We start from the raw sequence: 15,409 nt of genomic DNA, 5'->3' as shown, positions 1-15,409 counted from the left end.
GGGAATGAAAAAGTGCTATTTCTTTGGAAGGGTGATAGGACAGGAAGTGAAGAAAGTGAGAAAGTGGTCATAACTAAGTGAAACAAAAACAGAAGGCAAAATAGAAGACTCCACAGAAAAGTGTCTGAACAAATAAGTGTTGGTGTTCCTTCAGAGTTCAGTGTTCCAGCCTCCACCACTCAAGCGAAAACTCTCTCCCAGTTCCCCTTTTCAATAGAGCAGGTCCCTAGAGAATATGAGCCTTATTCTGAAGACAGGGACACAACATCCGTTATGTTTCTAAATAAATATTGTACTGAAGTGTTCCCACTTGCACAATTTATTACCATCTGTGTGTGCTGTGATTTAATACATTTTAAGCACTATGGAAAACAGAGCTTTCTGATTGTGCTGCCTGGATATTTTTGTCAGAACCTAGTGCCCTGGGAATGTGCAGTTTGATTGCCAATTAATGGTTTTTAAAATAAGGAGTTGTCCTAATTTTGTTTTCTATTCCAGATGAAGTCAGATACTTTGGGATCTGTGGAATCTCTAAGGACAGGCAGCCTGAGTTCAAGTTGCTACCTAGCTGGGTTACTTTTCTACTCTAGAAAATGTGGATAATAATAACATGTAGCAAAAATTTTGACATGGGGATTAAAAGATATACGATCTATAAAACTCTTAGCACAGTGCCTAACATAAGCATTTAATAGTGTTTCATGTTGTTATGGTTATCATTATTTAGTTATTAGTACTCAGTTTAAAAACTACATTTCCTGTCTTGAAAAATAGCTTTGTCATTCTGCCTTTTAATTTTGATACTCTCTAAATCATTCCACTTTTTTATGGATAATTCTCCCATAATGTAGTTTAAATATTAATCTTTTCAAAGTGGTTAGGTACAGTTTCCACTAGTCACTTAGGAAATCAGTTGCAGACTTAAGGCTAATTTGCTTCTGTGACAGAACAATTAAAATGTTGGCTTGTTTAAGAGTTTTAGGCAAAACAGTGTCACTGGTTTAGACTCTGTTCCCTTCTTCTTACCTGATTATTGACCAAAGGCCATGTGTAAAAAGTAATTTATGGTAATCTTAGGGTTAATAGTGTATCCAAAATCCTAGTGAGAATCTTTTGTCTAAGAGAAAAGACATCACTGTTCATGCAAAATATTTTTCAAGAGAAAAGTGCTTGACTGCATATGGCTTTATTTGGACACTGTCCCTTACTAATTTCTATTGAGCATCTACTCTTCCTGAGAGATCATGCTAGGTGCCAGACATAGAGAATAGTCATATTATTATTGGGCTTTCCTGATGGCTCAAACAGTAAAGAATCCACCTGCAATGTGAGAGACCTGGGTTCTATCCCTGGGTCAGGAAGATCCTCTGCAGGGAGGCACAGCAACCTACTCCAGTATTCTTGCCTGGAGAATCCCATGGACAGAGGAGCCTGGTGAGCCACAGTCCATGAGGTCACCAAGAGTCAGACACGACTAAGCAACTGAGCACACAGCCTTATTATTATTAGGAGGAGGAGTAATATCTTTATTAGTGTGCACTATTTATAATGCTTTATCCCCGCTCATGGTGTTCCATCTATGAGAAGAAAGCTTCACCAGTGCAAAACTTCCGAAAGTTCTCCTTTCTCTCACACTCTTTTATTCAGAGAGGGGAGAGAGGACAAGTAATTTAACTTGACAGGAGAATTTGGAAGGAGAAATTAATCTTGCCTATCTCAGCAACTTCCTCTTGTCTTCTCCATTTTTGATGCCGGCTGTCCAGTAGACTCACAAATGGTACTGTGTTCCTCCATGCTCCATGTTTTGCGTGGACAGTCTCCACCCTTGCAGAAGGAAGCCAACACTTCCTGCTGATTGGGTGGGTTACTCTGGCTGACCCTGGTGTTTACTCTCTGGAAACCACTTGTCTGCTGATATAAGCCACCTTCTAGAATCCCACCATTATTAGCAATAAAGATTAGCAATAAAGATGATATCTTCCTTTTTCATGTCCTTTACTCTGCTATCTTATTTCTCAATCAGAACTCAGGTAGGAAAGAGGGTGTCATTTACTGAGTCCCAGGAGACCTTAATTTTTAAAAGTTAATGTAGACTCATAAACCTTTTACCAAGTAAGTAGAAATTAAACACTTATTGTAAAACAGCGAGGCATTGATAGTATGAGATGTGAAACAAGCTTGCCTTTATGTCATTTGGCATCACTTTAGGAAAATAAGATATTAATATAAGATAAGTAACTTAACAAAACAATGCTATATATGAGACCAAAAGCTAAATTGTATTTTACAGTCAATAAATATGATTGAATGCAGAAAAGGAAAGTTAATTTGTTATTGGATGAATAAAAGAAAAGTTTTCATCAAGCATTTGGGTCTTGATTTGGACTTTTGGGGAAATAACAAAATTTAAATGGATAGAGATTAGAGGAAATTTCTACAAAGGGTGCATGCCATCATAAGGGGTTCAGAGACAAAAAATAATAATAGTTACTATTTATTGAGCACTATCGATAGACCCTTATTTATGTATCTCATTTAAAATTCCTAACAGTCCTGCAAGGATGCTGTTGTTGCTGAAGTCTTACAAGGATAGGTGACTATGATAATATATCAACTTTAGAGGCTTTGAGCCTTACAAGATTGATTTGCTCCAATGTCACTCTGCTGTCAGTGATGAATTTGAATTCAGCAAGGCTGAATCCTAGAGTCAGTAGTTCTAGCCCCCAAGGGTATGCCTCACAGAAAGTAATACTTATGCAAATCACTGAATAGTCCATGGGAACAAGTGAGGACGAGTGGTAAAATCACGTATGGTTATTATGGGATACAGGCAGAGGAGCTTAAATTTGACCTTAAACTGAACTGGGATATATTAAAGTTTCTTAATTAGAAAAGTAGCATGAGAGAATAATAGTTCTGTGGGAAGACTGAGTTGCAATGTGGGAGAATCACAATAGTTCTCAGACCACAATCAAGTTTGTAAAAATTATTGTATTGCACAGTATTTCAATAAAGTGGTCTACAGGCTGGCCACAATGGCAAAATGAATTACCAGAGGAATAAATCCACCATTTTGGCTAATTTTAATATTTCTTTTTCTTACATAGTGATAGTGGTTGACACTTATTGTGTGCTTAGGATATGCCAATGATTTTTAAGTGCTTTTCATGCATTAATTCATTTAATACTGGCGATAACTCCATGAGGTATTATTATTATTACTCCCATTTCACACATGAATAAGCTGAGGCAGAGACATATTAAGTCATTTCCCCAAGGACAGATACACTCTTATCTAGTAAAAGGACTGGTATTATAAACCCAGGCATTCTGGTTCAGAAATTTGTATTCTTACCTACCTCTCTGCTATCTGTTCTATGCTCCACTGACTCTAATCTGTACAGGTTACATTCATAACCTGTCTTAGGTGTAAAGCATCTAATTATCCTGGGGCTTCACTGGTGGCTCAGTGGTAAAGAATCCACTTGTCAATGCTGGAGACGTGGGTGCAATCCCTGAGTTGGGAAGATCCCCTGGAGAAGGAAATGGCAATCTACTCCAGTATTCTTGCTTGGGAAATCCCATGGACAGAGATGCCTGGTGGTCTACAGTCCATAGAGTAGCAAGAGAGTTGGGCATGACTCAGAGACTAAACAAAAACAACAAAATCTAATTATCCTAAGTCAGCATTTCCCAATGTTTGAGTCACAGAATGTCAGCAAGCATCACTTAAAGAAAAGGGTTTGGGGCAAATATGATTGGAACACACTAGATTAAATGCAGTTCAACAGTTTACCTTACCTCGGGACTGGTCAGAGCTCTAACCCTGCCAATCTGGGTGCCTTGTGGAAATGCTGGTCTAAACTGTTATTTTCTCTAACATTTATTCTGAATCATCTGAGCTATTAGAAAATCAGATGACTTTTAAGATGGCGTAAACAAAAAGATATTTCAAAAAAACAGTATTTAATTAATGTATCTTCAGAATAACTGTAATGATGTGTCTCATGGCCTCTTGATGATTTTTTGCTTCTATAGGAGTTTGGCTGTCAAGAGTCCAGAAATATTATATAATATCTGCAGAGCTCTACAGACTTACCAACTTCCATCAGATAAAAGACAAAATCATGTTCATTTGGATTGGGAAAGGAGAGAGCAGGTATGTATTCATTTTATTCTCACTCTTGGTAATAATTTAATGATTGCCTTTTGCAGTGAAGCTGAACCTTTCCCACAGGTGTTATTTCATTCTCAGTCTAATTCTGGTCAAGTATTTGCTCAGCTTTTATACACATTTCTCCTTTTAACCAAAAATAATTCAGAAATTGCAGTGTTTACAGCTATTCTATACTAGTCCTGGCCATCAGAAAGTGACCATTCTTCAATCAATATGTCTTCCTAACTAAAATATAAGGTAATTCACACTATTGGAATCACAGAATATAGACCAAGGCAAAGGAAAAATTTCTGTGATGAACTAAAGAAGACTACAGTGGTTGATAACTATCAACAGGCCTGGCCTGAAAAGCAAATGGGTATTTTCCATTATGTAAATATTAGATATACATATATTACATATATATTACTTATTATGCACACAGGGAAACACAAAGATATAGCCAGGGTACTGCAAATTACTTCCTAAAAACCTAATCCATATTTTTCCCTTCAAAAGTTAAATTTAGAAAATAGTCCAGGAAAACCAAAATTGCAGAGTCACTCACCATATCATGGTCTGAAACAGGTCCGAAACTGGTGACGAAGATGTCAGTCTTCACTTCAGTTACACGCTCTGATGAAGCAGGAAATTGGGATAGTGAATGTCTATCAACAGCCCTGATTAGATCTCACAACCATATACTCACACCCAAATGGGAAATTTATTGGCTTTGATTAGCTATTTCTAAAATTGCTCCACTGTGTAGTCCTGATAATTTACTGCTTACACATGAAATTTCACAGTGAATATTTTTCAATGGAGAAGGGAGCCTAAATATGCCACTCTGGGAGACAGATTTTATGGAGAGGTCAGATGATTCTTAATGGATTCTGTAAGAATGGACACACTTTCCTGAATGATACCAAGCCATTTCATGTTGTCATAAAAAATATGTTAGCATATGGGTATGATTTAAGATTAACTATTCTTATACAGCTTGCCAGATTCTCCAGGTATTCAGGCTATTCTTGGGATGTATATATAATGTACTGTAGCAAACTTTATTAACTGTTTAAGGACTCCAGGGTGTGTTTTAGAAATGATTTCTTTCTGGCATTAAATCATAAGTGGATTATCCAAATTACTCCCTGGGAAAAGAATCTGACAACCTATGCAAGTATCTTCAATTTTGAGGACAAGAAGCACATATTATGGTACAGCGAAAGTTCATTTAATAGATTCCATTTCAAGCTCAATGTAATTTTATGTTAGTGGCTCTGAGGCATATATATCATCCAATAAAATGTATGTAGTTTGGTGACAACCCAACACAGATATTAAAAAAATATATATATGTTGCTTGTATAAAAGGAAACCTTTGATGAGAGGTGGGAATGAAAAGATGACTTTTTAATTTTCAACTTTAGCTCTGAGAAATAACAGTCCAGCATTTTAAACAATTCATTTCATTGATGTGGATATTTATATCTTTTGTGTAGCATATTAAAAAGTTGACCCAATACATGCAATAATGAATTCGTTTGAAAATCAAAAATTTTATCCCCTAGCAATTCACTTGTAAAGAATTAAATGTTCAGTATAAATTTGGCTCTTGGGAGTCATGTTATACACATAATGTGTATCTCAAATGATAGAATAATTTTGAGGTGGAGATAGTTCTGTCCATAAACAATCCATTATTTTTTAGGTTTTGTTCCCTACCCCCAAAGATTTCATTGGCTCCGAAATGCTTAAATGAGCCTGCTGACATAATAATTATGTGGGGTTTACTGTTCAGTGTTTCAAAATAAAGAACATAGCTTGAGACAAAGAGAATAGAGTTGTGTTTTTAGAACTCATTTCCAACCTCAACTTTAACATCCAACATCCTGCAGCAACTGTGGAGCTTAAGAGAATAGCTGTCAGCACCAAGTCTCAGATGTATTAACCACTTGCCTCTCACACCACGTTCTTCTTCTCACCTCTTCCAGCAGTCATTCTCTCTTCCAGCATACATCTCTCTCTCTACTGCACACTTTATTTCCATATATACATATATGGAAATATATATTTGTATATCTGTTATTTCTTCAGAGTCCAGCAAGAGCTCACACTTTATTAGAATGTCAGAATGACTTTCAATTAAAAATCATAATACAATGAAAACATGCTATCTAGTCACAAAAGCTGCAGTTCATCTATTCATTGGGCTCATTTTTGTCCTTTCTCTTTCAAGACTTCCCTTTCTAGATCAAGTAAAACAAATCATTTTGTTCTTGAAGTTGCATTTCAGTTCTCTCCAGATTACAAGCTATAAGGTTTTTGATGAATATCTTATGGCTTTGAGTGACACTTATGGAAGTAAGATTATTTCCTTTCTTTCATTTTATTTTTATGGTAGGGACCTATCATTAAATGCAACTTACTTGGGGAAATAAGTGTCCCTGTTTTTACACTTGCAGGTGCTTCATGGCCTGAGACAATTCTTTTGGACTCTTTTATCAGTATTATCTATTTTGGGAGTGTGAGGAGAAAATAAATACTCCCCGAGGTAGCTAGCTTTTCAAAGCTTGGCTTACCAGATGTTTTAGGGGCAACCAATATGCTTTTTTCTTAAATGCTGAGGAGGATGTGGAGAAAAGGGAACCCTCCTACACTGTTGGTGGGAACATAAATTAGTGCAGCCACTATGGAGAACAGTATGGATATTCTGTAAAAAAACTAAAAATAGAGCTACCATATGATCCAGCAGTCCAACTCTTGGGCATATATCTGGAGAAAATGATAATTTGAAAAGATATATGCACCCTAATGTTCATTGTAGCACTATGTACAATAGCCAAAACATGGAAGCAACCTAAATGTCCATCAACAAAGGAATGGATAGAAAGCAAGTGGTACATATATACAATGGAATATTAACCATAGAATGAAGAAAATAATGCCATTCCCAGCAACATGGATGGAGCCAGAAATCATCATGCTGAGTGATGTCAGTCAGAGAAAGACAAATATTATATGATACCACTTATACTGGAATCTAAAAAAAGAATAAAGTGAACTTATCTACAAAACAGAAATACAGTTACAGATGTAGAAAACAAACATGGTTGGCAGGGGGTAAGGAGGTATGGGCTGAATTGGGAGACTGGGATTGACATAGACACACTACTATATATAAAATAGATAATTAATAAGATAACTGATAAGTATTATATAGCATATTCAAAAGCAGAGACATTACTTTGCAAACAAAGGTCCGTCTAGTCAAGGCTATGGTTTTTCCTGTGCTCATGTATAGATGTGACAGTTGGACTGTGAAGAAGGCTGAGTGCCGAAGGATTGATGCTTTTGAACGGTGGTGTTGGAGAAAACTTTTGAGAGTCCCTTGGACTGCAAGGAGATCCAACCAGTCTATTCTAAAGGAGATCAGTCTTGGGTGTTCTTTGGAAGGAATGATGCTAAAGTTGAAGCTCCAGTACTTTGGCCACCTCATGCGAAGAGCTGACTCATTGGAAAAGACTCTGATGCTGGGAGGGATTGGGGGCAGGAGGAGAAGGGGACGACAGAGGATGAGATGGCTGGATGGCATCACCAACTCGATGGATGTGAGATTGAGTGAACGCTGGGAGTTGATGATGGACAGGGAGGCCTGGCGTGCTGCAATTCATGGGGTCGCAAAGAGTCAGACATGACTGAGTGACTGAACTGAACTAATTATATAGTATAGGGAACTCTAAACAATAGTCTGTAATGGCCTATATGAGAAAATAATCTAAAAAAGAATGGTATATGTCTATGCACAACTGATTCACTTTGCTGTATATCAGAAACTAACACAACATTATAAATCAACTATACACCAATAAAATTTTTCTAGAACTCTGTTCTATCTATCATAAAATGCTCTGAAGAAGTGAACTTGCCAATTATACGGAATATTTCTCTCTGCTGTTTTTAGATTGTTAGCAGATGATTCCATCTGCAACCTAGGGGAAGCAAGATAATCAGCAGACTCACTTTCTATACTTTCCCTTCTAATATAGCTCCCTGGAGAAGGCAATGGCAACCCACCCCAGTACTGTTGCCTGGAAAATCCCATGGACGGAGGAGCCTGGAAGGCTGCAGTCCATGGTGTCACTAAGAGTCAGACACGACTGAATGACTTCACTTTCACTTTTCACTTTCATGCATTGGAGAAGGAAATGGCAACCCACTCCAGTGTTCCTGCCTGGAGAATCCCAGGGATGGCGGAGCCTGGTGGGCTGCCATCTATGGGGTCGCACAGAGTCAGACATGACTAAAGCGATTTAGCAGCAGTAGCAGCAGCATAGCTCCCTTGTCACATGTTCAAGTAGTTTTCTTTTATTTGTCATCAGTGAATATATAGTGGAAAAAGAAGTTACCATTGCTGTCAAACTGCTTATTATGTATGCTGCTGAAAGATATGTCTTGGACATTACCATGCTCATTTCTCTAAGAAACCATGTTTTAAATGAAAGTGGTCAACATCATCTACCCCTGTGTTTCTGAAACTCACTTGGGAATGCTACTCTAAAACATTACAAAAGCTTTAGAGTAAACATATGCACAATATCGCATATTATGTAATTTACAAAAAAAATTTTAGTAAAAAATATAAGTCCATAGTTTAAGTTGAGATGCTTCAGAAAAATATTTTAAAAATTTAAATTCCCTGAAACATCACCATCCACATAAATTCACTGTTAATATCTTGATGTATTCCCTTACATAGTTTTTTCTACTCAAATATATACTTAATGATTATCCTCAAACCACATTCTCACTCAGTTGAGTACAATTTCAGTGGCAAAGAATAGAATCCTTTGACCAAAAGCGTCCTTCACTTCAGCTCACTGGGGAGTCCTTAAGTGGCATGTGAAGCCATTCTGCTTTAAGATAAACATTTTAAAATCTGGAGTGCAAAGGTTCAAGGTAGAGGGTCACTGTGAAGGAACTTCAGCCAAATTATAAATAGTGCCGTGGTTAACTTGCTTTTTTGACAAAATAACGGTGGTTTGAAATCCAATCCTCTTCAGATCAACCAGGCTTAAATAGAAGATGCACTTATACTCATGTGTTTTGGCTGAGAGCTAAGGCAACTGTTGAAGAACTTTCTTTTTCCCAGTTCTAGAAAAACTTTGTCATCTCCTCCCCCTCCCCTCCAGCAAAAATTTTCTTTTTATACATATATATAAAATGTATTATTTAAGGAACAATAAAATTTAAATCACATGCTCTAATACCAGGCTTTATTGACTTAGCATTAGACTCTGAAGTTATTAGAAATATCTAGAAAGTATTCAAGGCCTTTCTATGGATCACATGGGAAAAGTAAAGAGTTTTATGCTTGAAATATTCTATTTGAGAGCATACAACGTGAAGCAGAAATTCTAATGAAGTTTAGCTAGGAAGATTACACACTTAACCAAAGTTCTATGTGAATGAACCTCTTATGTAATGAAGAAACTGTCTGCAAGTGGAAATCAATCAAAATAACTTGGTTGGAAGAGACTAGATCAATCAGCAAGTAATTTTTTTTTCTAATCCAGTATTTTTGTCACAATAATCCTCTGTCCAGTGTAAAATAATCAACAGATTCTTTAGAATTAGTATAACTGTATACACATGTTCAAGTTTTCAAAGGATAAAGATGGAGTAGAGTTATGTAAAATGAAATTATGATGGTGGTTATTGTTACAGTGATTGAAGATATCTAAGATAGTAAGTACATCAATGTAAATTAAGTTTATAATGATTAAAATCATTCTTTAAACAAGCATACCCTTCAAAGATATATTATTTATATTACATATATGTGCACACACATATATTCACAAACACACATATATGCATACACATTTGTACATACACTGTTATAACCTCTATAACAGCTAGACAGCTGTAGATCTGTTTTTACTAGGGATTTCCTACAATGTTGATATCCTGCTGATAAGTATTGAAGTAACAGATGTTTTGAAGTGATAATTCAAAAAGATGATTAGCGCTTGAGGCAAAAATCAGAAAAGCAGTGTAGTATAGTAAGTAGTAAGCACACTGGATTAAGAGTCAAAACACTTGGATTTCAACTCGGATTTTCCTAGAGAACAAACTTTGTGATTTTAAGACAAGCCTTTAATGTCTCTTAGACTATTTTATTACTTCTTCAGTGAAGAAATAATACCTGCACAGTCAACTCCATTCTATTGGAGTGAGAGTCAAATAGATGTATTTTCTGGGTACATTAATTTAGTCAACAAATGTTTATTGAGAGTTTTCTGTGTGCTAGGAAGGCACTTTTCTAGATGCCAGTAATACACTGGTTAACAAAAGTGCAATTGTTCCTGTTCTTCTGCAGCATATCTCATAGTCTTAGGTAACACATATTTTAGGTAAATAGGTTAGAAACATAGATAGATAAACAGGCAGGTAGATAGACAAAATTATATACATAGTTGTGTATAAGCATATATGCACGAATTACGCTAGTTAATGTCAGATCATTATAAATGCTCTAAAAGAAGAGATAGCATTTGACTTGTGACCTCGATGGTGAGAAAAATTCAAGCATGAACAGATCCAGGCAAAGACATTTCAAGGAGAGGAAAGAATAAAGCAAAGATCTAAAGCATAAAAGAAAGAATAAAGCAAAGATGAGAATAAATGCTCTTTGTTTAAGAAAGTCCATACATCTGGAACTTGGTGATGCTGATGATCATGGTATAAGATGGCACTCTAGAGGTAAGAGGGTCCACACTTAAAGAGCTCTTTATAGAAACAGGTGACCTTTGTTCTAATGTAATAAGAAGCTTTGGGGTAATGAAGTAAAATAATATTACTTGTGGTTTAAGAAGACAACTGATACTTTGTAAAGAGTGGATTGTAAGAGTGACTACTTTTAAAAAAAAAATGGAAGAGGGAATCAATAGTGAAGAATTGTAGGTAGTATTTTGTTAGGGATTCCTATTACAACAATTTATTTAACACGGCACTAGCCATATTTTCAATGGAAATGCTGTCTACTAAGGAACTCAGAATAATATTCACTGGACCCAGTTCTGTGTGCTTGTAACTTATGAAGGAGGTTTATTGCCTCCTTCAAGCTACTTTGCTACTATTAATTCACAGAGGCAGTCACTATATGGGGTCTGAATTGGCTACCATTAGTCATTATAATAAAGTATTTCTTAAAACCCCACTTTGAAACGGTCCTGTTCAGAAATTGAAAATATCTTGAGCTCACTACATAACCATCAATTTATACTCCTGCTGTCTATGGGGTCACACAGGTTCAGACACAACTGAAGTGACTTAGCAACAGCAGCAGCATTGGACAATGTTTCAGCTCCCTGCCAATCTGCCTGGAGCAGCGTTTCTGCTCCTTGTCCTTCATTTCCATTCCCTTAACTCTTTACCATTTTCCCCTATCTGCTACTGTAGAGCAACTTGGTGATGGTTGGTGATGCAACTGCTAAATCTGGATATGGAGTAGAAAATCACATTTTGAAATGTCTAAATTGCTTTGGGTAGTATATTCATTCCCTATCAAGCTACCAGCAATATTTTTCACAGAACTAGAACAAATAATTTCAAGATTTGTATGGAAATACAAAAAACCTCGAATAGCCAAAGCAATCTTGAGAAAGAAGAATGGAACTGGAGGAATCAACTTGCCTGACTTCAGGCTTTACTACAAAGCCACAGTCATCAAGACAGTGTGGTACTGGCACAAAGACAGAAATACAGATCAATGGAACAAAATAGAAAGCCCAGAGATAAATCCACACACCTATGGACACCTTATCTTTGACAAAGGAGGCAAGAATATACAATGGAGTAAAGACAATCTCTTTAACAAGTGGTGCTGGGAAAACTGGTCAACCACTTGTAAAAGAATGAAACTAGATCACTTTCTAACACCGCACACAAAAATAAACTCAAAATGGATTAAAGATCTAAATGTAAGACCAGAAACTATAAAACTCCTAGAGGAGAACATAGGCAAAACACTCTGCAACATAAATCACAGCAGGATCCTCTATGACCCACCTCCCAGAATTCTGGAAATAAAAGCAAAAATAAACAAATGGGATCTAATTAAAATTAAAAGCTTCTGCACAACAAAGGAAAATATAAGCAAGGTGAAAAGACAGCCTTCTGAATGGGAGAAAATAATAGCAAATGAAGCAACTGACAAACTAATCTCAAAAATATACAAGCAACTTATGTAGCTCAATTCCAGAAAAATAAATGACCCAATCAAAAAATGGGCCAAAGAACTAAATAAACATTTCTCCAAAGAAGACATACGAATGGCTAACAAACACATGAAAAGATGCTCAACATCACTCATTATTAGAGAAATGCAAATCAAAACCACAATGAGGTACCACTTCACACCAGTCAGAATGTCTGTGATCCAAAAGTCTGCTAGCAATAAATGCTGGAGAGGGTGTGGAGAAAGGGAACCCTCCTACACTGTTGGTGGGAATGCAAACTAGTACAGCCACTTTGGAGAACAGTGTGGAGATTCCTTAAAAAATTGCAAATAGAACTGCCATATGACCCAGCAATCCCACTGCTGGGCATACACACCGAGGAAACCAGAATAGAAAGAGACACGTACCCCAATGTTCATCGCAGCACTGTTTATAATAGCCAGGACATGGAAACAACCTAGATGTCCATCAGCAGATGAATGGATAAGAAAGCTGTGGTACGTATACACAATGGAGTATTACTCGGCCGTTAAAAAGAATACATTTGAATCAGTTCTGATGAGATGGATGAAACTGGAGCCGATTATACAGAGTGAAGTAAGCCAGAAAGAAAAACACCAATACAGTATACTAACACAAATATATGGAATTTAGAAAGATGGCAATGATGACCCTGTATGCAAGACAGCAGAAAAGACACAGATGTGTATAGCAGACTTTTGGACTCAGAGGGAGAGGGAGAGGGTGGGATGATTTGGGAGAATGGCATTGAAACATGTATACTATCATGTAAGAATCGAATCGCCAGTCTATGTCCGATGCAGGATACAGCATGCTTGGGGCTGGTGCACGGGGATGACCCAGAGAGATGTTATGGGGAGGGAGGTGGGAGGGGGGTTCATATTGGGAATGCATGTACACCCGTGGTGGATTCATGTCAATGTATGGCAAAACCAATACAGTATTGTAAAGTAAAATAAAATTAAAATTAAAAAAAAAAAAAAAGAAATGTCTAGCCAATGCCTGGTCCTTTTGTGTTTTCAGATTTCCAGAACTCAGATGATATAAGCATCTCCCAGGGAAAAAAGGTAAAGCATATTACAGCAGACATTCATCTCTCCTCCACTGAGAATGTCCCTCCTTAGCTCCTTATATCATGGCATTTCTATTGGGAGAGGGCAAAGCTTTAGAAAAGGATGTGATTGCTGTACTGGAGAAATGGGTTTCTTTCAGTCTATATAAGTCTTGATCAAAATTGCCTAATATATAAAAAAAAATTGCCTAATATGCAATAGCTTTGAGGCATCATACTTTCTGTTCCCATTATAGAATTTTAGTTATATGAGGATAATAATCTTGGAGGGATATGCCATCCACTTAGGACTCAGTTTCAAGTGTTTCAAAATGGCAGAGTCCATGACTATGAACAAGAAGATTCTCAACTCAGAAACACTACAAATACGATTTTTCAAATTAAGAACTCAAGTTCAGGCTGTAAAACACCAACCATCTAAAGAATATATTTATACACACACACACACACACACACATATATTTAGTAGTTTACATTCATTCTAGTATCAAGAGAGGAAATGTTAAGTATATAAAAAGGTCAAAAGTAAGTGCACGAAATATAAACTGCAGTCGTTTACCAATAATTTGGCCTTTATAACCTGAGCATAGTCTCAGAGGCAACATTTTATCTTAGGAAGTGCTTGGCACAATGATCTATACACAAAAAGGAAAAATGGAAGCAGCAAGTTTTTAAATATGCTAAAACATTCCTCTGGGCATCTCACTTGGATTCATTAGACAAGCTGGCTTCATGAGCTGACTGGATCCCTCAGCCAGTAAAGGTTAAAAGGTGTTCTCTGTTCATTTTAACAGTTTTTCCTGTGTCTTTGGTAACTGCTCTTCCTCTAAAATTCAGTTGAATTATGGACTGTCTGGTTATAGTATTTCAGTGGAAATAGACTGCATTAAGCCAAAGTCTGAGCATCTGCTCCACACCTTGCATTAAAAGCACCAGACAAAGCTATAGCAAATTCAAAAAGAAGAATTCTAGAGTGGAATTTCAAAAGTTAACAAGAAAAGCTATTAATTGGTAAAGTAAATATATCAAAAGCAATAACAAATATTGGAGAAATCTAATGTTTTAACTTGTTTTGGGGTACTGTCAGTAATTTTATTGAAAGTGAATATATTGTGACATAATATCTTGTCCTCTAAATTTTTGAAATTCTGGCTTTTTAATATAAATACAAAATATGTGCTTTAAGTGAACATGGATAAAATGGTTGCCTCTGATTTCAACATCACACAGCATATAAAAACATAAAAAAGATCATAGTTACCTAAAGTTTATAAAGTGGCACAAAATTTCACAGAAGTTAATCTGATTTTTTTTCGCCTTAGAGTGCTCTTTAGTGTTCCACCTTGAATTATTTTGACATAAAGAAACACAGCCCAAGATGCCAGTTCCCCAAGAAGCCAATACCACTTTGCCAGCAGCACTCATATCCAGTCCAGTCTCCTTGCCTGGTGGGAGATACTTATTATCTTAAAGCTGAGATCTCTTGCAATAATTAGGCTAAAGGAAGTCTAAAAGGTCTCATACAGGCATAAAAATTCAAAAATTGGGAAAATCAAGAAGATAAGGAGTATGTTTTGAGGCATAGATTGTTTATCACATGGTATGTCAGTGCTCAAATACCTTGAGAGAAAATCCCAGCTACATTCCAGTTATATATACTCATCTAACTGAGAGCTTCAATTAACTAAAATCTAAAACAACAACCCAATTCTGTAACACAGGAAAAAGAAGAAAATCTTAACTAAATATGTTAGGTTTATAGTAGGAATAAATAAGTAGTTTCGCCGGTGGCTCAGTGGTAAAGAACCTGCCTGTAATTCAGGAGACCTGGCAGGAGCCTCGGGTTTGATTCCTAGGTCAGGAAGATCCCCTCGAGTGGAAAATGGCCACCCACTTCAGTATTCTTGCCTGGAAAAT

General features: G+C 36.5%; 1 protein-coding gene across 1 annotated transcript in view; it reads right to left on the bottom strand.

The window, feature by feature from the left end:
* The window catches only part of GABRA1 (gamma-aminobutyric acid type A receptor subunit alpha1), a 60,089-nt gene that overhangs the window by 34,078 nt on the left and 10,602 nt on the right, over positions 1 to 15,409 (bottom strand). The window contains exon 4 of the mRNA XM_004009041.6: positions 4,725 to 4,792. Within this exon, the coding sequence (XP_004009090.1) occupies positions 4,725 to 4,792 (68 nt within the window). The remainder of the gene's footprint in view (positions 1 to 4,724; positions 4,793 to 15,409) is intronic.

The sequence above is a fragment of the Ovis aries genome, chromosome 5, assembly GCF_016772045.2.
Source record: "Ovis aries strain OAR_USU_Benz2616 breed Rambouillet chromosome 5, ARS-UI_Ramb_v3.0, whole genome shotgun sequence".
NCBI classification, from domain to species: domain Eukaryota; kingdom Metazoa; phylum Chordata; class Mammalia; order Artiodactyla; family Bovidae; genus Ovis; species Ovis aries.
Note: the sequence above shows the minus strand (reverse complement) of the source record. Positions and strands in the feature narration are given on the sequence as shown.